This window comes from Strix uralensis, chromosome 9, assembly GCF_047716275.1.
Source record: "Strix uralensis isolate ZFMK-TIS-50842 chromosome 9, bStrUra1, whole genome shotgun sequence".
Lineage (NCBI taxonomy): Eukaryota > Metazoa > Chordata > Aves > Strigiformes > Strigidae > Strix > Strix uralensis.
Window position 1 is genome coordinate 23,249,907 of NC_133980.1, and position 23,001 is coordinate 23,272,907.

At 37.6% G+C, this 23,001-nt stretch overlaps 1 protein-coding gene across 1 annotated transcript in view; it reads right to left on the bottom strand.

Moving 5' to 3' along the window:
* CLSTN2 (calsyntenin 2) overlaps window positions 1-23,001 on the bottom strand; it is a 397,862-nt gene that overhangs the window by 84,107 nt on the left and 290,754 nt on the right. Inside the window, exons 3-5 of the mRNA XM_074877726.1 lie at window positions 12,005-12,200; window positions 10,078-10,286; window positions 2,902-3,051 (exon numbers count right to left, since the gene is read on the bottom strand). Coding sequence (XP_074733827.1) covers window positions 2,902-3,051; window positions 10,078-10,286; window positions 12,005-12,200 — 555 coding nt within the window. The remainder of the gene's footprint in view (window positions 1-2,901; window positions 3,052-10,077; window positions 10,287-12,004; window positions 12,201-23,001) is intronic.

Consider the following 23,001-nt stretch of genomic DNA (forward strand, 5'->3'; position numbering starts at 1 on the left):
ACTTGTCAGTGATGTGTGGAGTTAGCCTCTAGAAACAGGAATAATTTTGTACCTTGATTTACGTAAATCTACTCTTCCCCATCTCACCCCTGCGCAGTGGAGGTTATTCGAAGGGTATCTGCATTGAAATTTATTACACTGAATTTGCATTAGACTACTACAGTCTCTATTCACAACAGTCACAGAAAGAACTGCATAATATTTCAGATTACTAAAGCCAGTAACTTTTAAGAACTAACTGCCAATGCTATGAATTGAAATTACAAGTATTTATTTGTTCAGGCTAACACTGAAGGACAAGAAAGAAAATCATATATCGTATTTTGGCAACTTTTATATTATAACCAAAGACTCAGAATATTCATCTTCTCTGTCAAGCAAAACATCATTGTACCTCCCTTAGTCATTCAATCTTTTCAAACATATAATTATTTCAAAGATGGAGCATACCTGCTGGCTGCCTCTTCGTGCTGAGGTCACAGAGTGACAGACACAGGTAAGAAAGAACACTGTAAATATCCTCCATTCCCACTCTCCACATTTCCTCTTTAAGTACTGAAAATACTATTAGTAAGTTTTGCTTATTTGATTTTTTTTTTCCTAGCAAGAATTAATTTTCACAGATATTGGCTCAAAGTAGAAAACATCACCACCTATGTGATTATCTTCACCTTTAAAAATAAGTAGGCATAAAAAAAATCTCATTAAGAGAAATGTAGAAATTTCTGGAAGTATTATGTTGCAGCTCATTTTCAAATTATAATTAATGACTTAGTAATTAAGAACTAAAGTGATATCTACCCCATTGTTTACCTAAAAAGCTTATACCCTGATTAGGTAATCACTATCCTCTTGCACTTTATGCCATTTGACCTGAAGACATGTCAGTGAAGTGAATCAGTCACCCATTTGACAGGTGGAAAGGTACAATTCCACATGGATGGCACGGAATATGTATTGAACTATTTCATAGTTTTAAGCTTGCCCATGATAAAGACATATCATAAAACTTTATCAGATCAGAAGGGAGAAAGAATAGTTGTGCCAAATTGCCACAGAAATAAAAAGCCCAAATTCAAGCATAATGAATGCTATCAAAGCATATCCTTTCCTATCTGAGATGCTTTAGATAAGCTGCTTTAAACTTTATGTATTGCATTCTTTTTTGTTGCTTTATATATGCTGTTTTCTCTATTTTCTCACCATCACACTAAAAATAACAAGCTAGCTGCCCCTCATATTAAATACCAACTAGTGTTAACCAAACAATCAGACACATACAGCTCTGACTTCTACAAGAGAAGAAAATAAATTTTGCATGCATAAAATAACAATAGCTGAATTCATGCTTTTCATTAAAAACTTAAATACCTTGTAAACACTTCACACAATCTAAGATGAACAAAGCATTTAAAAAATCCCAAACAATAAACAAACTTTATTTGATGTTGTTTCTATTACTTTTATTGGCTACCTGGTATCTATACCCATCTGATGGGATGAGCAATGACCATCTGTCCTATAATTGATGCTTGAACTATGAAATAAGTATGACAATATTGGACAATATAAAGACACCATTCGTAAGGTGTCTTTGCAAAAATTATTCAATCAATAAAATACCTAAATGGAAATAATATGGAAATTTAAAAAAACAACAGTTGCACCCATTTTAATACAAATTCCAAGCTAATTAAGGAGTATTTAATTTCTTTGAGATGACTCCATAAAATGGAAAGAGAACATTTCTACAGTGTAAAGAGACCATATTTGTTTTATAGAATAAATCATGGGATTTATTTTACAAGATAAGTAAATGTGGAAATAGCTCATAGTTATTCTATTTTTCTTTAAAAGAAAAAATACTCTTCAAAATACTTGGGTGGGTGGGGAACTAGCACATCCATGAAAAATTAAAACGTGGTTGTGTTCTCAGTGAGGACTGTGAAAATGGAATCATAATACTGGACACATTTGATTTCAAGGTCCTCTAAACCAGAGCTTCTTATTTTACAAATAAAACCTTTTATCCTTTTAAATGTCAGTCTACAAATTTACCTTCAAGTACAACAGCCAAACTGACTTTTTTTCCTTTCAATCATTCTCTTTAAAAATTACGATTATGAAGGTCAGGTTAGTCCTGAATGACATCTGCATAACGTGGTTACATCCAGTTGGTTTGTCCCTAATCCAGCCCTCATTTTCATCTTAATTCCTTATAATTTGTGGCATATCTATCTTCCTAGTACATTGCCAGCTGGGTTTTTCTCCGTTCTAGACGGAGTAGACTGTAGATCCTTACAATCTTTAGAAAATCAATTGCTACTGAAATGCCTCAATATAAAGATGGTAATCAGGATAAAAAAAATGCCTTTCACTCCCACTGCCGGTTGAGCATGCCTTGACTCATGCATACATGCACATGAAAGACAATTCTGTACCTGGAACAAGATAATCAACAACTCTGGCACACATGGGAAATCAACCCATGGCACACATGGGAAAACTACCTTGTCATGGTGGCTTCAAAAGTTTTATTTAAAGGAGCAGTAGGAAAAAGGCAACACAGAAGTGTTTTTCAAATGTTTCAGCATATTCAGACTGAATTATAAAATAGCTTATTAGAACAGAATTTTTTTTTCCTAATCTGTTCTTTGTTCTGACTAGAGAAGAAACATAGCAAATGTAAGTAAATATTGGTATTTGGTTAAAAGTGGTATTATCCACTTTTTTAACAGGCTTGGAATGAAGTAACCATAAGAGATAGTAACAGTTTTCTATATCATTTCAATAAGCACTCTAGTTTCCTTACCATGAGGTGGATGGAAAACTGCAAAGAAAAGAGATTTAATTTAAATATATTTAAATAAAAATTTAAATACATAAACTATTAAACCTTACCTTGCCAGCCTGGTTTGCATACTGGTTTGACATTAACTCGTACTAAGACATCTTCTGTTGCATGTTTCTGCCCACAGTCAAAAGCTGTTACCATTATCTCATACTGGTGCTGTTTATCATAGTTCAGTTTCTCAGTGTTTCTGATGTTACCTATAGATTCAATATAAGATAACATTCAGAAATTACTTCTTGGCTAAGCACATACAAGACTATAGCATTTGGGTGCTGGTTAATCAAGTCCTTTGTGACCAGAAAGCTGTTTGAAGCATATGGGACATCCACAGACAGGACAGTTATGAGGAACGGGCAATATTTTCTTTCAATCCAGCAGAGAATAAAGAAGTTCTTAGGCAAATATAAGATGCTATGGATATAATATGGGCATGTTTATATTAGAAAACATCTGCTCAACCACACTTTCTAAAGTAAGACTGTAAGAATCATTAGCAGTTACATCTTGAAATGTAAAGTATGAGTAGGTGCAACCTCATTTTCCACATCTTCCCAGAATACACTACTTCAACACAGCAGCCACATTCCTGAAAGCTACTGGTGAATACCTCACCAGCCTATGTGTCTTCCTTTATTCCCCTAAAATTATTACCCTTCACGTGAGAGAGATTATTAGCCCTTTTGACACCTTTCCCTGGGTTTTAAAAACAGGAAAAGACCCAGAATCACCTTCTCAATTAGTGGTATTTGATATGACAGCACAGAGTTATCACATGGAAAAATAAAACTCAGCAGATATTTAAAGGTGACAAATTACCTGTTTTGGGATCAAAGACATTACAAATTCCACAAAGAAAGGGATCAGAGTACTACTCCCTGCAGGACTGGAAGATTACCATGCCCAATGTATGTTTTTGTAATTAATGAGTTCAGCATTTTAATTCTGTCCATTTCTACTTCTTGCTCAAATTGAAACTTGAGACTATTTAATACATTTCACAGTTTTGCTCAGGGCTGTTTGTTATACCATCTTTTTGAATGACAATGTTTGTTCTAGAATTCAAGAAACAAACTTACTCTGTAACAATGCTACACATAGCAACTGCTTTCAAGCATGGATCTGCAAAATCAAGTTGCTTGGGCTAAATTTGGAATGGGGAGCATCCAAATCCTGGAGTCTAATCAAATACAGTGATCTGATTCCCATAGGTGCTGGTTAAAGTATCTGTTGTTAGGCATGCTGGCATTGCTGACATGTCTTGAACTTGATCTTCTCCTACAGGGGTTGGGTCTTCATTCTCTGAGTCCCCACATTTGCCTTCTCCATGTTGGCGGGTGTGGCTGGAGCACTTGCCACTGAAGACTGAGGCAAAAAAGCCTCAGCCTTCTCCATATCTCTGGTAACCAGGTTTCCTCAATTCCTTCCAGAGAGGGCCCACATTTTCCCTAGTCTTCCTTTTATCACCAATGTAACCCTAGAGAAGCTCTTCTTGTTGCCCTTGACATCCCGGGCCAGATTTAATTCTATCAGGGCTCTGGCCTTCCTAAGCTGATCCCTGGCTGCTTGGACAGTTTCTCTGTACTCCTCCCAGGCTATCTGTCCTTGCTTCCACCCTCTGTAGGCTTCCTTTTTGTGTTTGAGCTTGTCCAGGAGCTCCTTGTTCATCCATGCAGGCCTCCTGACGGTCTTACCTGACTTCCTCTTTGTTGGGATCCATCGCTCCTGAGCTTGGAGGAGGTCAGCCTTGAATATCAACCAGCTGTCTTTGGGCCCTCTTCCCTCCAGGGCTTTATCCCGTGCTACTCTGTCAAGCACATCCCTGAAGAGGCCAAAGTCTGCTCTCCTCAAGTCCAGGGTAGCAAGCTTGCTGCACACCTTCCTCACTGCCCTAAGGATTTTGAACTCCATCATTTCATGGTCACTGCCACCAAGGCTGCCCTTGAGCTCCACGCGCCCCACCAGCCCCTCCTTGTTGGTGAGAACAAGGTCCAGCATAGCACCTCTCCTCATTGGCTCCTCCATCACTTGGAGAGTGATGTTATCGTCAGTGCATTCCAGGAACCTCCTGGATTGCTTGTGCCCTGCTGTGTTGTCCCTCCAACAGATATCAGGGTGATTGAAGTCCCCCATGAGGACCAGGGCTTGTCAATGTGAGGTTGTTCCTATCTGTCTCTAGAGGGCCTCATCTGCTCAGTCTTCCTGGTTAGGTGGCCTGTAGCAGACCCCCACTGTAATGTCTCTTGTCCCTGTCTTCCCTTTAATCCTGATTCGTAAACTCTCAGTTGGCTCCTTATCCATCCTCAGGCAGAGTAAACCGATAAAACAATTTAGCCTATCCATTTTACTATCTTGAGTTGCTTGATTAGTACCTAAGAGGATTTAATGAAAAACTGCCACTGTATACACTTAGTATCTGCACAGTTGTTCCTTCCTTTCTGCATTATATTATTTCTTACATGAATCTTTATACTTCCCTATTTGGTTCTCCTTGGTATTATTTTAGTCCATGATCAGCAGAGATAATTCTGAAGAAACCAAAATTGTCTGAATCTACATTAGCAGACTGGTAGAATTTGCATGGTACATTAACTGTCCTCTAAGATCTATAAATCATTACAACACATTTGCATTTCACTAAATCTGTCTTCCAAGATTTGTATTTCATTATGGTCTTTCAAGATTTGGACAACAAAGATTCTGACTATTAGGTGTTATTCTGAAAGGTCATTTGGATATCTTGCAGATGTTACTCAATAGTTTATTGATTTCCTAATTATTCTACTTTTCTGTTACCTCTGATGCTTTATGCTTCTTTGTTATTTTACAATTTAATCAATAGGGAAGGGAAGCAGTACGGATACAGACATTAAAGTTTTAGAAATGATAGACTGAGAATTTCTATTTACATCTCACCCATAAACCAAAAGGTAATCAATAACTTTAAAAAATAAAAATTTTAATGGGAAAAGTAAGTATTTTTCTACACAGTTCACAATTAGGCCATAATTTTTTTTCCCCAGTCTTTCTAAATCTCTGCCTTTTCCTGGAAATACCCAAATTTTTATTTAAAAATAAAAAAAACAGGTAAGTGACAACAGGAATATAAACATTCCTTCCTAAGGACACACACATTTACACCTCTTTTTCTTCAGGTCAGTTTTGGGGATAGTTTGATACACACTTCCCTCTTTTATGGCTGTCTTTCATCATATTTTGGAGCAGTCACAAGAACGGGGAAAGACTTGACCAACTTACTATGGCAATTCCTTCTTAAATTCCATGCTTCCTTCCTGTGTGTATAAGAAGTATAAAACTGAATCTCCTAACTCTTACAAGAGATGAGGGCTAGCATTGTTACATGAGTGGCCTCTGACTTCAGTTTGCTCATAGGAGTGGCAATTCAACATTCCCGGCTGTCAAGAGCCACCAGGAGCTGTATTTGACCATAAGTCAATTGAAGGATTAGAGTTGCTTCTTGTCAAAAAGGAGCACTTTTCAATGATAATGGAAAGAAATTGTAGTTTAGTAAATAAATATCACATACAAATGCTTAACTATAAAGCTTCACTACTTTTCTGACAATATGAAGTTTGCATAGCTGCTAACACAGATCTCAGTGCTGTAAAGGATGACCTTGTGAGATCCTATTCACATCTGTTTTCTATCATATGTAACTTGATAGAACCTATACTGACTGGACAGATAAGTCAGTAATTCACCTTCACAGAATCATAGAATACCAGGTTGGAAGGGACCTCAAGGATCACCTGGTCCAACCTTTCTTGGCAAAATCTTCATACTGAACATGTATTTGTGAAATGCTTCCCAGTGGTGGGTGGCAAATATAGTTATCTCCATTTTAGAGATGAGAGTAGGTCAGAGCCATTACAGAATTTGTACCTATATCTAAATTCTCTGATCATCTGACCATGATCCCTGACAAAGGAAGGCAGAAAATTGCATAGAGATGTTGTTCTGCTGGCATTACAACAGATCTGTGCTTTGTGGTTTAATTTTCCTGTTGCCTGAAAAAAGCCAACACAATATTGATATGATAACTCACGTGATGATTTGGATTCTCTGCTAAAAAGACAACTAGACTAAACTGCATGCAGAAGTCTCTTAAAACGTATCTTAACACCTTTAGTTTCAATTCTTTGCATAGGAAAGCATAGATTTGCTCTATGCCTTTACACAATTGTATTTTATAACCAAGAGTTCATTACCTTCCAGGTTAGGCTCATCATATACAAGAGTAAATTTTATTAAGTGTTATGGTTTCATAACACAATGTAACTTTATTAACAAAAAATATACATACCAAGGGTCAAAATCGCCACATGTAAATGGGAAGCTTTATATTACTTACCTTTAGGTGCCTAACCTACAAAGATCTATAAGAACTACACCAGAGCTGAATGCTGCTTCCTGTGCCAGTGCTGGCTGCCCATCAACTTGTGCCTCACACAGTTCGGTGATGTGATGTAGACTGTGCACTGCTATAGTCTGGAGGGTTCTCTCTTCCTTTCTGCAAATGTTCCCCACCCAATGTGTAATATAATCTTTCAGGACAACAAAATTCTCCCTGGATTGATCTAGATAGAAGAAATAAGTTTTTCCTAAAAAGACAATGCTCTGCCAAAAGAAAAAAGCTGATGGAATAGCATGTTCATCTTTCTAACGGCCTGTTTGTGGTTAGTTTCATAGGTTAGTGGTGAAAAAAAAGTCACAATCTGGGACTGATAATGGTATGTTTTCCTCACACACCCCCTACTTTTGGGGCCCTCTGCAATATTTAGATTTGATTCTAGGCATCTAGTTAAATGCTCTTTCTGGGCAATGAAATTCCACACTTATGTTACTGAAAAGCACCAAAAAAAGTCATAACTTGCAGAAGACACAAGAACCTAGATTTGTTTTTCACAATGGGTAAAAAATTAGTATAAACAAAATCCTAATTAGCTCAGCATTAATAGACAGTCCCAGGCATCTCTTTAATCATCCCATAGGTAACAAAAATAGGCACAATGCCAAAGAATTTGCATCAGAGAAAGCTTATATCAGCTGGCATAGAGACACATTCTCAGCAGTGAAATGTGTTGGAACTAAGCAACATATTTCTGTCACAAAATAGAAGTGCAACCATCTATTCTAACTCTGTCTCTAATCCCAGTGGGCTTAAGCAATTACCATTATCTAAAAAATTGCAAATTAGACTGCAATTACTGTTGATTGTGGCAGCACTGTGCTTTTAGTGAACAAATAGATCAAAAAATATTAATTGAATTCATGACCAAGAAACTACAAGTACTACAATCTTCTACCAGTTACTCACTGCAGGCTTTAAAGTCATGTTTAAATCAATGATTTTCTCATTGTCTTTGCTGAAAAGCAGGTCCCAGGCACATGAAGACAAAGATGTAACCAAGGATTCCTGACACTTCACATGCCTTTGATCATGCCTCTGACTGTAAAAAACCCATGATCACTCACGAGCCAGCTGCACTGTGTGATAGGAGCTGAAAAGGCACAAGCAACAGAAATGTCTGCTCTATATCACACTAATCTCAGTGTATTATTTATCCATGATATCTGTAACAAATCTGGCATAAAATTATGAAACCACCTGCAACTCTTGTAAGTAGCCAGCCCCATACTGGCAAGTCACATGGAGTTCTGGAAAAATAATGGTTTCAAACAGAAACATGGAGAACTTCCTTTTATGAACATGGGAAATCTCACAATTAGAAAAAAATCCATAGAGAAGAAAAGCTTCTAGGGAATTACACATAAACATCTACTTTTAAATACCCACTTACTGTAAAAAATCCTTTGTGCAATTGCTCTGGCAAAAGATTACTGTGCCAGCTGACCTCATTTACTTAAACACAAACATACTCATTATGATTATACCTCCTATATAGTATACTTGCCTCCCAATGTATTATAACAAGACGGCTCTTTTCCGCAATGTAATTTTCAATTTATTGATGCTAACAGGTTATTATCTTTCGATGCTCAGCTGTGCATTGTGCGAGAACTGCACAAATAAAGACGAATAATTTTTTAATAGGGGAAAAGGTTTTTATAAAGCATCCCAACATAAAAATGACTGCCTAGAGAAAACAATAGCTGCATGCATGCCTTCAATTTCCAGTTTGGCCAAAAATCAGATTTAACTTCCAGAGTGTATTCTCCTACATACAACAAAATGGATTAAATGTTTCTGTTAGGAAAGATAAATCAGAGCATTGCTGGGCATGCACACAGGGTGCTTGTTTTGGGGAAACAAATTCTGTGAGCACAGAAATTTCCATTTTGAACTTCTGCACAAGTGTGCACACACGAACATTAATAACAAGGACTCTTATCTACAAAGTGATGCCAATATGGGACTGCTGAAGTACCTGAAAGACAAAGCTACTATTTTGTATTGTCTGAAGCAAGCACAGAATGGGAGGGAGGATATTCAACACATTTTTAATGCAGCCCAGCCACCTCTCCCAAACTCAGTGTCAAGTTCTGTGCTTTTCCCTGGTGAGAAAAGCAGGAAGCTGACAGACAGGGCCACCAAGGTCAAAAATTGCTGCATGTGGAAAACTTAATATGGTTTATTATTTTCCTATAATATTATATACATTAGAAAACCAACTAAAATCTAAAACCATAAAAAAATCATACTACTTCTCCAAAGCATATTTTCTTCCATACTGCAGAGTAATGTATCTGCTTCAGGAAGCAGCACAAATGGGTAGATCTGCAGACCCACACCCCGAAAGTTTAATATTCTCTAACAAGAATATTGTCAATTCCGCATTTAGACTCTGCTCCAGAAAGTTCAGAACAATGGGACTAGCTACAAACCAGTGAATAAATCCTATTAGGTAGAGCTACATACTGCGTTAGGAAATGCCATCATGTGGATGGGAAACTAGATCTGAGACAATTAAAAGAATGGACTGAGTGACAGTTCAATATTGATCAACTAAATCTGGGGCTTTAATTTCCACAATAAATTACTGTCGCATTTTCTTACCAAATCTTACGTAAAATGGATGGAATTTCGCAGTGCAATGGTTCCTTCATTCTCAGAGATGAGGACAGTATTACTCTCCTGAGATAAAACTCAAGCCAGGTTACCAGCTAGTATCAATAGGTTATTATACTATCGACAGAAATTGCTGCTGTCACAGAACTTACAATTGCTCCTTCTCCATACTCACCATTTCTGTCAATGGCAAAAGGAACGTCAGTTGTCACAATTTCGTAATTGCAGATCTGGCTATACTGTGGGGAACAGTCCTCATCTATGGCTTCTACCTGCAGTATGCTGTCATAGATCTTTCCCTCTGTCACAGTGGCCTTATACACACTCTCCTTGAAAGCTGGTGAAAACTCATTGACATCCTTTACCTGGATATGGACCACTGCCCTAAAATAGGTAAAGACATCAAAGAGAAAAATTAATTTAGCATGACACATCACTGTTTGTTTTCAAAACACTTGAAAAGACTAACAAAACATCTAGAAAACTATGTAAACATCTGTTAAAATAAGATATTATTGGATTTCTATGTTTAATTTACCCAATTTAGTATCTTAATGTGGCACTAGGTAAAAACCTTAATGCCACAGCTTGTAGGGGGATAGCTTCACAGTGCTCCCTATTAAAATCAGTCTGCCTCTTAAAATAGACCCCAGCAGAAAGTCAATGATACCACTCCAGTGTAAAACGGGTTAATAAGCAAAAAAAAGAGGAAGAGAATTACAGTAGTCGTATGTATTCACTATCTAAAAATGGTCAGTTTATGAACATTCTTCGATATTAAATGAGCCTCTCACCTTCTGCTAATTATAATTATCTAATGCTTTAATTAGTCACAATATTGTACATGTAAACCTTTGAGGGTCAAAAATAACAGGCCTTTAGTATTTAATGAGCAAACTCTAAAGGCCTTCCTCTGAAAGAATTTGCTATCTGGTTTGATTGGCAAGGTAACAGAGAGACAAAGGGACTTTCTAGATCAATGGCAGAGATAGTAGTCGTAAAGGTTGAGACCCCAGACCACCCAGCTTAATGTGTGTTTTACTATACAGACCACTACAAGAAAGTGAAACAAAGTCTTGTCCCAATGGCACAGATCTCATTTGGTAAGGATTAGACCAAAATTTTGCACAAGTGAAACATACTAGCTTGTTACTGACATGTGAGGGAAAAACGTCATAAAATTTAATAATATGAAGCACAAACTGTTTCTGTGACTCAATGGTTATTTGATTTTGCAGCCTTCCTTCTGAATGTGTATTCTTTTTAAATATCATGAAAAAGTTCAGCATGTATTATAGAACTAATTAAATTTTTAATTGTCAGGTGTCCTGGATGAGCAAAAGGAATAATGATTACTATTAATCATTTATTTAAATTGCTTTCAGCAAGATGAACAATTTGTACAGCAGTTATACATCTACATGTGAGTTAAATTCATCTTTAATGACAAATGATCTAGAGCTTGATTTCATGAATTGAAGAGGAAAATAGGCACTGTGCCACTTAAGATTATACAGGGAATTGACTCCACAGTAAAAAGTACCACCTACTAACCTTCAATACCTGCCTCTTCCGGAGGACTTTAATTCCTCTGAGACTTGCTGTCCAAAAGCTGAGGTCAGAAACACACTGTGCAAAGGCAGCACTGCTGCAGCTTATATACGTGCATATACTAAAAATAAAAGGCAATTTATCTTTTCTTACCATATGAAATGAGATGAACAGAGAGAAAACCTATTTAGAATTTGTAAGTATCAATTAAAAGCTAGCTTCCATGTCCTGGATGATCTGTTTAGTCAATGCATTTAACGTGAAAGCAAGAATGGAAAAACACACCAAACTGAGATGTGTTTCTCCACTTGAACAGGGATCCTATTAAAAGCTTCAAGTGGAACCATTGCAAAATGGGTCAAATTGCAGGAGGCAAAAAAAGAAAAATATTTTCTAAAAGTAAAAAGGAATAAAAAGTGGATAGACTACTGCAACAATGGTCCATCTTGGTTTTATTTGCTTTCTACCTGACTACAATATAAAAAGGAGCCCTTCAATCCGATCTGTACTGTAGAGCCAAAGCAAAAAAATTTCTCCTCATTTTCACCCACTTGTGAGATTTCTTCCAGTTTGTTCCGCCTAGTCCTGCTCCACAATCGTAGGCCTGGATGATGAATGTATATTCCTTCTGCAGTTCACAGTCAATAGGACTTTTTGCTCGAAGACGACCTTCTCCAGATGTCTTGTTTAGCACAACAGCTTCGAAGGGCATTTCTTGTCCATGGATTTTAAAAGCACAGATTTCACCTGTGAGGAATAGTATAAAACAATCATAATCAGGGAGGTCTAAGTCTTACACACGAGAGTGAGACTGGAGAAGTTAGCACTCATTTGTATTTCACATGCTGTTAGAGATGGGGGAAGCACAGACTCAGTTTCTGTGTCCAAAAGGGCCATTGGCCACGTGCTCGTACAGCGTGATGTGGTGAGCGCAGCTCTGGTCATGTACTTTCCTCTTCCTCTGTTATTACTAAATGGTTTCCTAAGCCCTAGAGACTATTCCCTAGATATGGTACTAACATGAATGTTGAGCTAAATTATTTTTGAGCTAATCTAAGACGACTGTATGTACTTAAAATACCATAAAGAAGAATAGAGAGTATTTTAGAGGTGGTCTTTTCTAACTGCTCTCACTCCTTCCTTGAGCCACTTGAGCTGCCAGGTGGTAGCAGATGTTCAGATACTTGCAGTTTAGTTTCCCAACAGTGAAAAAACTAATGATGCAGAACATGGGCACATTCAAAATATATCTTGCTTTATTTACAGACATATATCATCTTTGGAACAGAAGTAGTTGAAGGAACACGGACAAGGGTCCCTTTTGGACATCTCAGTCACCCACCCACATTCATACATGAATGCCTTCTTGGCAGCAACTCAGTGTGCCTCCAGACTGCCTCCTAATATCATAGATCCATAGTTTCTCTCAGAGGAATACTATATAACAAAACAGATGATATAGCAAGGACTAAAAAAATTGAATTGGACACAAAAGACAACATAAAAAAAGTCTTGTGACAATATGAGTCTGGAAGGCGGGAAAAAAGTTTCTGGTGATCCGTTTTTTTAATCCTTCATACTGATGGCAAGGATATGCATGCTGAATTCATTTTTAGCCACTCCAGAATCCAACTTTAAAAATGAAATATTTATACAAAGACCAATGTGGCTTAAATATTTTTATGACACATTAAACACATACTCTTTTATGAGCAAGTCAGTCTCGGGACATGCATTATAGATTCAAAGCTGTCTCCCACTCACATAATCTTTTTCCATTTATTTCCAATTTACAGTTGCAGCCTTTTGGAAATCTCCTTGCCAATCATATCTGAGTCAGCTGCCAAATTCTAAATTAACTCTGAATCTATGACCTCTAATTCAAGCCTAGCTCCTCTCTCTCATTGTCTAATAGAATATATTGTTTATTTTAGAGAAGAGAGTAGACAGTGACTTTATAAAAGTGCTGGAGCTCTTAATTGCTATTATGTGTAAGAAAGTAAAAATGGGAAGGGGGTGTGTGTGGGCAGGGTGCGGATTAGGTACACTTAGAATATCAATACAGGCTTTTTAGGATATTCCCTCAACTACCACTACATATGTTTCCCTTTATTATAATGGGAGCTGAAGCTGAGCTCAGCTACAGACATTTACATTTAGGCAGATGAATCCCACACTTAATAATTGTAATCAATCCTACGAATGTCTTTACAGGATCAGCACTGGGAAAATACGTTAAGTATTTGCTTGGACATTTGCTTGTTCCAACCCCTCTCTCAAGTGGCAGGAAAGGGCAGTGTGGTTTCTTAAGACAGACAACAGACATGCTCTTTTCATTCACCCTCAATGAGCCCAAATAGAAGGCTATAGAAGAAGGAATGGATTTTACCCTGAGAATGAGACTGAAAAAGACTCATACCTTGCATATCTATAAAAGCAGGCTCCACAATGTTTATGAACTGTTGCATAGGAAACAAAGCATAAGATTAAGAGAAGGCTCAAGTAAAGCAGTTTGTTCAGCTTTGATCATGGGCACTGATCACTGAGTTTGTATCTCAGCATTGTCACACATACCTTTGATAAAAAATTATCCCAATTTCCCTGCAACTTCAAAATGAAACATTCATCTAAAATGATATTGTGGATTTCAGTTTTAACTGAATATGAAAATAACAGTGTAAATGTGGGAGGTCTAATGGAAAAATACTATTTGTTGTATTCTGTAACAGTGACCTTCATAGTTTCTTAATAACAAATACAGCATTTGCAGACATCCAAGCCTACTGTTCTTAAAAAGCAGAAAAACCTCAGGGCAGAAAAAAAGTTCGCAGTCTTAATCTAAACATTTATCATTTTTTCCCTCTCCAAATGCAGAGGCCTGATGCAAAGCAATCATAGAAGCAGCACATGTTCTAATTAGTTCTCAGCAAATATTTCAGAAGTCTATATCTTGCTCATATGCTAGATACTCCAGCTTTATATACAACTAATCTTGTCTCTTATATCGCCATTTGCCAAACATAAAATAATGACAGCTGCATGGATATGGGGAGGTATTTGTAAACACACTGCAAAAAACCCACATACACTTCTGGATTGTGGCTACAGTGACCTACTTATATGAAAACAACTGTATATGTTTTTAAAAACTATGTATTTTTTTTTTTTTTAGGACGACTCTACTACAGTTTCCAAAGAAATGAGTTAAGCACTGTTGAAAAATGAAAATGTATAGTAATCATAATGATTCTAAAAAGGTGCCTTTATGACTATATTGGAAGTGGAAATGATAACAGTTATAACAGCTGTAACAAAGCAGAAAATTAAATAAGGTCCACCTTTACACTGCGAGACACATACATTTACAGATATATAGAACTACTACTACTAGGCATTACAAATAGTGTCTTTAAAATATAACAGATACTATTTTCCATTATTGAATGGAGCTACAGGGCTTTATTTAAACCCAGCTGAGCTAACTCCAGCCATGGATGCCAACGGGAATTATGCCAAGCTTATGTTAGTTACTGGCTTTTTAGATATACATTGTTATGGAAGTCATTTGAGGAAAAGGAGACACAGTCTTCCCCTCTTATTCAGGCTCACCATTTAAGCTGCAGAACAACCACATTCAGGACCTTGGTACCACCCACCTTCCGTCTCCTTTGTAAGCCTGAAATAACTAGAGCGCAGATTGGGACATTCTTTTCCTCACAACAGACAACACAGTAAAATGTTAAGCTTTATTCTTCATTTCATTTGAATGGGTTTGGGAACAGGTGCATATAGAATTCAGTGATCATAAAAATGGTGGTGGCAGTGCGTTCATGAAATAGGGATAAGTTGGTGATACCTGTGGTGGTGCAATTCCTCCCCCACCTCCTTGCTAGGCCGCTCAGTGCTTGGAGTGATTCCAACCCCTCTCCTGGGCCACATACCAATCTAGGGAGGTATGAACTGCTAATGGCAGCGAACCAGAGCATTAAAGCACCCCTTGGACGAACCTGGCTCCTGCTCTCACTATAGCTTGGGAACGGTTATAACAGTCCATCACCTCCTGACAGCCTGGTACACCTGTACCTGGGATGCGGTTGAGGGAGAACAGTAACAAAACTGCACGTCCATCATGTTCTTGGCCTGTGCAACTGGTGGAAAACACCAAAATATTTCATCACTCGAGCTGGGCCAGAGTGGAAAAATAACTTATGAAAGTCAATTATCTTGGATCCTACAAATAACGACCCTAAGTGAGACCCTTTGAGCTCTCCTGGTACGCAGCAGGCCTGTGCCCAGCACCTCCCCTGAGTTGGGACGCCTCTCGGATATCAAATCCTTAAGGTACCACCCGCTGTTAGAGCTGACAGGAGGCCAAGGCAAAGTCGACCCTCTCAAGTCTAATTATTGCCCATTGAGGAATGCCAGTGCATTCTGAGTATTTACTCTAAATTTGAGAAAAGGGAAATTTTAACTTTGGGCTAGCTCCTCTTTCATCCACCTCTCTATCTACTGATGTGTTTAGGTATACACAATTATTTTCATGAGTGTGGGTACACACATATTTCACTAGATCCAAATACTTTTGTCTGTACATCTTGCGTTTATGAATGTACATATATATATTGAATTAGGATAACTTTATAGTAAGTTAGTGTGAATCTTGTCATTTTTGAATCTGTAATTAAGTTGCTATTTTGATCATAACATATTTTACTGAATTATTTTGTAAATCCTTAAATTGGTTAATGATTAAGTACTGCTAGTCATTAATAAATCTTGATTTGCTACTAAATCATTACCGTGTTAATATTTTCATCTGCGACAATACCACATAAAGGTAGAAGCACATCCATGAAATCCTGTAGCAATTGCATCCAGGATAGAGGGAAAATATCTCTTCTCCCAGGGCCAGGATGTATATCCTGAGGGGTTCCAGTTACTTCCTATAAAATCTTCTGGTTGCAGGGCTGAACTTTACTACGAGTTGCTTCATTTTAATACATGTTTTAATTAAACTCTGGACATTATGTTTTCAAATCATTCAGACTAGAATTAGCCATAAGCACCTATTAATTTTGAGGCCTACATTATTTTAAGTTGAGAGCTGTGGTAGAGATCCATATGTTACTACCGCAGGGATAATAATCGTATCATTTCCTCTGTAAAAATTATAATAGCTTGAAAGAAAGCTATTGACAGTTTATCATTTCCACTGTTTAGAAATTCCTAAAGACAATGTTGCATATTCAGCGTTTGCATGCAAGATTTAGTGATAAGCCTTAATCAAAACTGTATTACAAATTAGTGCCTTTTATATGAAAAAGAAAACTCATGCTTCCTTCAGTAGCATTAAAAATCCCCAATGTTACTCCTTTAACAGAATGATACACTTGAACTCCATTTCATAAGTTATTTAAAAAATTACGTGCTTATTTTGCCTTTCACAGCTACCTTTGCTTTTTCTTCAGCTTTCATTACACCAAGAATACAGAAGACTTAAAGTGAAAAGCTGGGATCTCTGATATTTGATCATTTTCATCAATAGTTGATAAAAGGCAATGGTTGTATGTGAATCAGCAATCACCAAAAGTTGTTTCATTTGGTTGTATGAGATTCAACAAGGCTACATGCTGCACTTGGGTCACAACACCCCATGCAATGCTACAGTCTTGGAGAAGAGTGGCTGGAAAGCTGACTGGAGGAAAAAGACCTGGGGGTGTTGGTCAACAGCTGGCTGAATAGGAGCCAGCAGTGTGCCCAGGTGGCCAAGGCAGCCAATAGCATCCTGGCTTGTATCAGAAATAGTGTGGCCAGCAGGACGAGGGAAGTGATCTTACCCCTGTACTCGGCGCTGGTGAGGCTGCATCTCGATTACTGCGTTCAGTTTTGGGCCCCTTGCTACAAGAGAGACATTGAGGTGCTGGAGCATGTCCAGAGAAGGGCAGCCAAGCTGGTGAAGGGTCTAGAGCACAAGTCTTATGAGGAGCAGCTGAGGGAACTGGGGTTGTTTAGTCTGGAGAAAAGGAGGCTGAGGGGAGACCTCATCACCCTCTACAACTACCTGAAAGGAGGTTGTAGCGAGGTGGATAATGGTCTCTTCCAAGTAATAAGTAATAGGACAAGAGGAAACAGCCTCAAGTTGCACCAGGGGAGGTTCAGACTGGATATTAGGAAAAATTTCTTTACTGAAAGGGTTGTCAAGCATTGGAACAGGTTGCCCAGGGAAGTTGTTGAGTCACCATCCCTGGAGGTGTTTAAAAGACGAGTAGATGTGTCACTTAAGGACATGGTTTAGTGAGACCTAGCAGCATTAGATTTACAGTCGGACTCAGTGATCTTAAAGGTCTTATCCAACCTAAACGATTCTATGATTAACTCCAAGCAGAGTTCTCTGCATGTTCTATCCTCTCCATTGGCCTTATCGCTTATGGAGTAGACTTTACACAACTGTGTTCCGGACGTGTCTATGTGCCTGAGTGTACACACATGTATTTGTTCCTGTCATTAACTCCCAAACGATTTGCTAATTTCAGCTAAATTTTAAAAAGATGAGTTGTTTGTCACAAGTGCTATGAAATTATACAGCTGCACAATACAGAGACACTACAGAAATCGTGTAGGGGTGACAAAGAGGTCACATCTCACTAGATAGCAAACAGTCCACACAAAGACCATGTAAAAGCTCATCATCAAGAAAAGCTTCAATTCTATCTTGCACCTTCTTGGTACCAGTAAATCAAACAAGAAGCTCAAACCTGTAGGAAACCAGGCTTCATTAGTTCACTGCTGACAAAATTACTCATTTATATTCATATCCTGTTCTGATTTTATTACTCTCTAGCCTTTTATTATATTTCTATGTGTGTTTTTCTCAGATGCACAAATCAACATAGCTGATCATTTATTTAGAATAAAGGTTGCGGTTTTATACTGCCTGAGTTAAGCACAGTGTCCCCAAAAGATCACGAAGGGCCTAAGAATCAAAGCTGCGTGATCACGCACAAATCCACTCACACCTTAGAAGGGACAAATAATACTCTGTTCAGGAGAGATGCATCTCGAATTTCAATTCAAAGAACAGAGACAGGAACACCATGACCAAGGCATCACTGTGACCTCTGAAGACTTACATATGATTGACAATAACACTGTTTTTTCTTTAAGTGTGTCCTTCAAGAACTTGATTCAGCTACATGGATTCATCATGTCATAGCAGAGGTATTTGATAACCATCAGTAATGAATCTTCTTCATATATTACATGGCACAACTAGGCTTCCAAGAATTTTATATAACGTATAAATTTGCTTGTGGATATGACTTTCTTTTTGCTATAACTGAAAGTTTTAAACCACTCTCGTCAATGAAATTAAAGTACTCTTAGTCTGAAGCAAAGTTGAATCTTTAACCCCTTACATGTGTTCCCTCCACATATAGATGGACATCCAAACACAAGCATACTGTTCTTTGAACATCGATCATCAAAGATCTCTGTTGGCAGTTGGATAGAAATCTGCAAATAAGCAATGCGGTTAGGACTACTATTCAACTTGATGTCTGTTTTCTCAGAAATGCAGCATGGACCCACTATGTGTAGTCAATGTTGGGTTTTTCAGTAAGTTTGTTTAGGTGTTGCTGTTTCTCTTGTTTTTTTAATCCAGCCTACAATTTTAACAACCGCACACAAGTTTCTCTGTTGGAATCCTGCAAGTACCTCCTACAGCGCAGAGCTGCCAACCTTTTGAGTGTCTCCATGCAACTGGGAAGGTTTACTACTTTGACAAGTTTTTCTATCAAACTGCAGCTACTGTTTAAATAAGTACAGAACATAGAAGGTTATGTTTTGAGGGAGGAAAGGGTAGTTGTTTGGGAAAGGAGGCAAAATAATAATTAGAGATTTAAAATATCTTTAAGGATAGAAAAAAATTAAGGCAGTAACTACTGTATATGGTTTTTCAGCTCACTGAAGTCAATGCTATTAAACTCATACTGAAATACTAAAATCCAGGAAGCAATACTGAAATCATAAACAGAGGGAGGTGTTCATATCTTAATAAAATATAAAAATTATTATTTCCTCATCTCTAATTTTATGGGCAACAAGTTCTGCAAAGCAAGAGCATAAATCCACTGCTACCCTTCCTATTCTATGAATTTGAAATTGGAAAGTGGAGGAAACTGCACTTGCACTTCAAGTGATTCATTGTTGCCATAAGCTCACACCAAACGAACCAGACTTCATTCTTCTGCTGAAGCAGGGACCAATTGCTCAGGATAAAAAGATAATTCTGTGAGTAGCATGTAAGCAGCAGTCATATCTGAGTTTCTTCCTGGCTCCATGATAAGTTTCCCAGGGAAATCACTTAGGTTATGAAGGCACTCTGCAAAACAGCACCTGAAAAACCTACTCTACAATTTTGTTTAAAGAAGCTTGTTTCAAAAGTGTAATTTTTATTGATGTGCTCTGATTATAGTGAGATATATGACCACGTTGCTCTATTGGAAATTAGACCACCACTGTTTAGATGCATAACATATCACACTGTGCACTCAGATCTGCACAAGAGATCCTTGCACTCCAACTTAAGTGATGGAGAATTGATACATGTCTATTTGGAGACTGCAATAAACATTGAGTTGGATCAGAAGAATATGTAACAAGGAGATAAAGGTTTGTGCACATAAAGATATGCTTAATAAACTAATGATTATACAGTTCTCGATACCCTCTATTCTAAAAGCATAAAAATATGAAATATTGTCATTCGTTCCTCCCATCAAACGCATACCAAATTAACATTCTATTGTAAATAACCTCAAACAGTTCTTGATCTTTTCTTCTTTCTGAAATCTGCAAGATTCAAAATAGAAAGAAAGCAAGAAGGTGCGATTTTAAGAAAAATACCAAAAAAAGTATATGCTATTATAATCAATATATGGAGCTCTATGCCCACCTGCAACAGTGGAAGGCTTTTGTTAACTTCATGTTTCACATTTGCAAGTATCCTGGGGATTCAGCAGTGCATCCGAGTATCACACACACACGCGCTCAACACAGAAACAGCCGTCCAATTTAGTTAGAATGCTGTAAGGCATAGCACAGTCTCTTTAACAGTTACATGATCATTACTGAGAAATATTTGCCTTGACATTTTTTAGAATACCACATTATAATGAACTATTTGAAAAATAATCCTGCAACTGCGCAGTTAAACCTGAAAAAAAGCACATTAATAAAAGGAACTTTATTCTCCAGGAGCTAAGTGGAACATAATTACTCAGTTCCCAATTGGGTAATTTTCTGATCTACTTTTTCACACGTGTCAATAACGATCATAAAAACATGCATGGGTCATCGTCTTCATACACACTACCTGCATTATTTGATTAGTGTTCACTTGAGGCTGCAACATTTGCAATCAGTGACTGCAGATTTCTTGCTGCCGCAGCAGATGAAACATCACTTCGCTTCAGACAGTCATCTTTCAGTAAACACAGAAGCCCAGATGCTAGCACTGCTCAAATTCCACATCTGTGTCTGAAAGATGGATCATGAAGCTATTTCACCTCTAGATTAGTGTGGTCTACACTGAGAAAAATAAAGAGATAACTTGCTTAGTGAGGCATGACCCATTTTACTGTGTATATCCTGTGAAAAAAGTGAGCCTATTTTTATAAGAGAGACCTAGAGGCCTCAGCATGTAAGATTAAAAAGGTTATTACAATACTTGCAACAATTTCTAGCCACTAAGTATTGCTGAGCTGTTAAAGGACAAATGCTAATAAAATACATAAAACTAGCTAATGATGTATAACGTGACTAGAATTTCAAAGTAAATAAAGACCTAGGATTAGGAATGTTGGCTAGCAAATATGTACTGCTTAGAGAATTCTTACAGTCTGGTAAGCAAACCTAACACAAATATTTTCTACAGCAGGATAGGTGCTCCAACACGACCTGCTAGATTTGGCTCCCCTGTGAGATATACAGAGATAAATAAGAAAATGAACAACACCATGTCACACTCAGATTAGAAAATCAGCAGCTGTTTAGTCTATTGAGGACTCAGCAGACAGACAGAAAAACTTACTTTTTAATTAAACCAGTTTCCCTGGGGTCCTATATCAAGGAAGACAATTTCTGAGATAAAACAGTTTGGAAAATGTTGCCTTTATTAAAATTATTCCCCTGAATAATTTTAAATGTATAGTTTTGGGGTATAGTTGGCTAATTCAAAGCACACAGTGAATGATCAATTCTTTGTTCTGCTTTTTTTTACTCCAAGACATCAGTCAGCTTTAACTTGCTAACTATAGCAGGAAATTTGGGGTGGCTGGGACATAATATAAGCAGTGGACTTGACCACACAAATCAAAGGAGAGGCAAGTACTAGGAGCTAGGACTGTCTCGCAAAAATAATAACCATAAAATAATTCCAAATATGTAGACCAAAACAGAAATGAGTACTAGGCTCTACAGAAAAGCAATGCAGAAATAAAGGATTGCCTACTGGTTATTATTAATAAAGCTGTGTCCTTCTTCCAGCATACCAATATTTTGAGATAGTCATTCACCCTCTTCTTTCCTCAGATTTGTAATTTGAAAGATCAGGTTGATGGTACAGAATGCCATTAAAAAGTATTACAGAATCACGCAAGAGCAATGGGTGGTCATTTCAGTCTATGTGCAAATGGGAGTCTGCAGACAGTTGGATGCCAGCAGCTCTAAGCTAGAAACCAAGTAGTCACATTAGCATGGTGCTGTGCTTGAATGACCAGGTGCCGATTCCTGGCTGCCTCATGTAGGAAGCCTGGAGGGAGAGCACTCTGGATGTGTGCATAAGACATAAGAAAGGACTGCAACATCCTCCTGTGATTTTTGCAGGTTTTTTTTAAATTAAGTGAGGACAAAGAAAGTGAATTTTTATAAGAATTTTCTCCAAAGTGTCTGTGCAGACACGTCAGGTTTGCAAGAATAAGCTTTAGTGAGGTGCAATGCAAATTACCTTTGGATAATCGTGGAATGTTCACTGCACTGGCAGTCTATGAAGTGAGATAAAAGGGAAATTATGCAGTTTGGGTCTTTTCACTGGCTCCTAAACTCTTGTTAACATGCACAGTAAAATATGTCAGAAGCACATTAGGTATCTCAGGACTGTTTCTCTTTATGCCCATAAAAACACACATGAGAGAGAACACAGTGAGAGAGAGGTTAGGAAAGAGATAAAGTGCTTACACATTCCCAAGTTTTCACTCAGCTATTTACTCTGCTATGGCCTCCTCTTACAGAAGCAGATTAAATAAAAAGCTTAGGAACATTAGTTCAATCTTGGCATGGAGCCTGGGCACAAGGGTTTAATCTGTGCATCCTGCAGACGTGCAGTAAAGTAGAGCACTGAGTTTAATTGTTACAAGAGTACCATATGGTTCCTCCTGATCACAGCTTTTTTTTTTATTTGTTTTTACTTCCACTTGTATGTCTTTAAATACTCTGAAATATTCAGCTCCAAGTGTAAAGTCATAATTTGGACTGGATCTCTAGACATGAT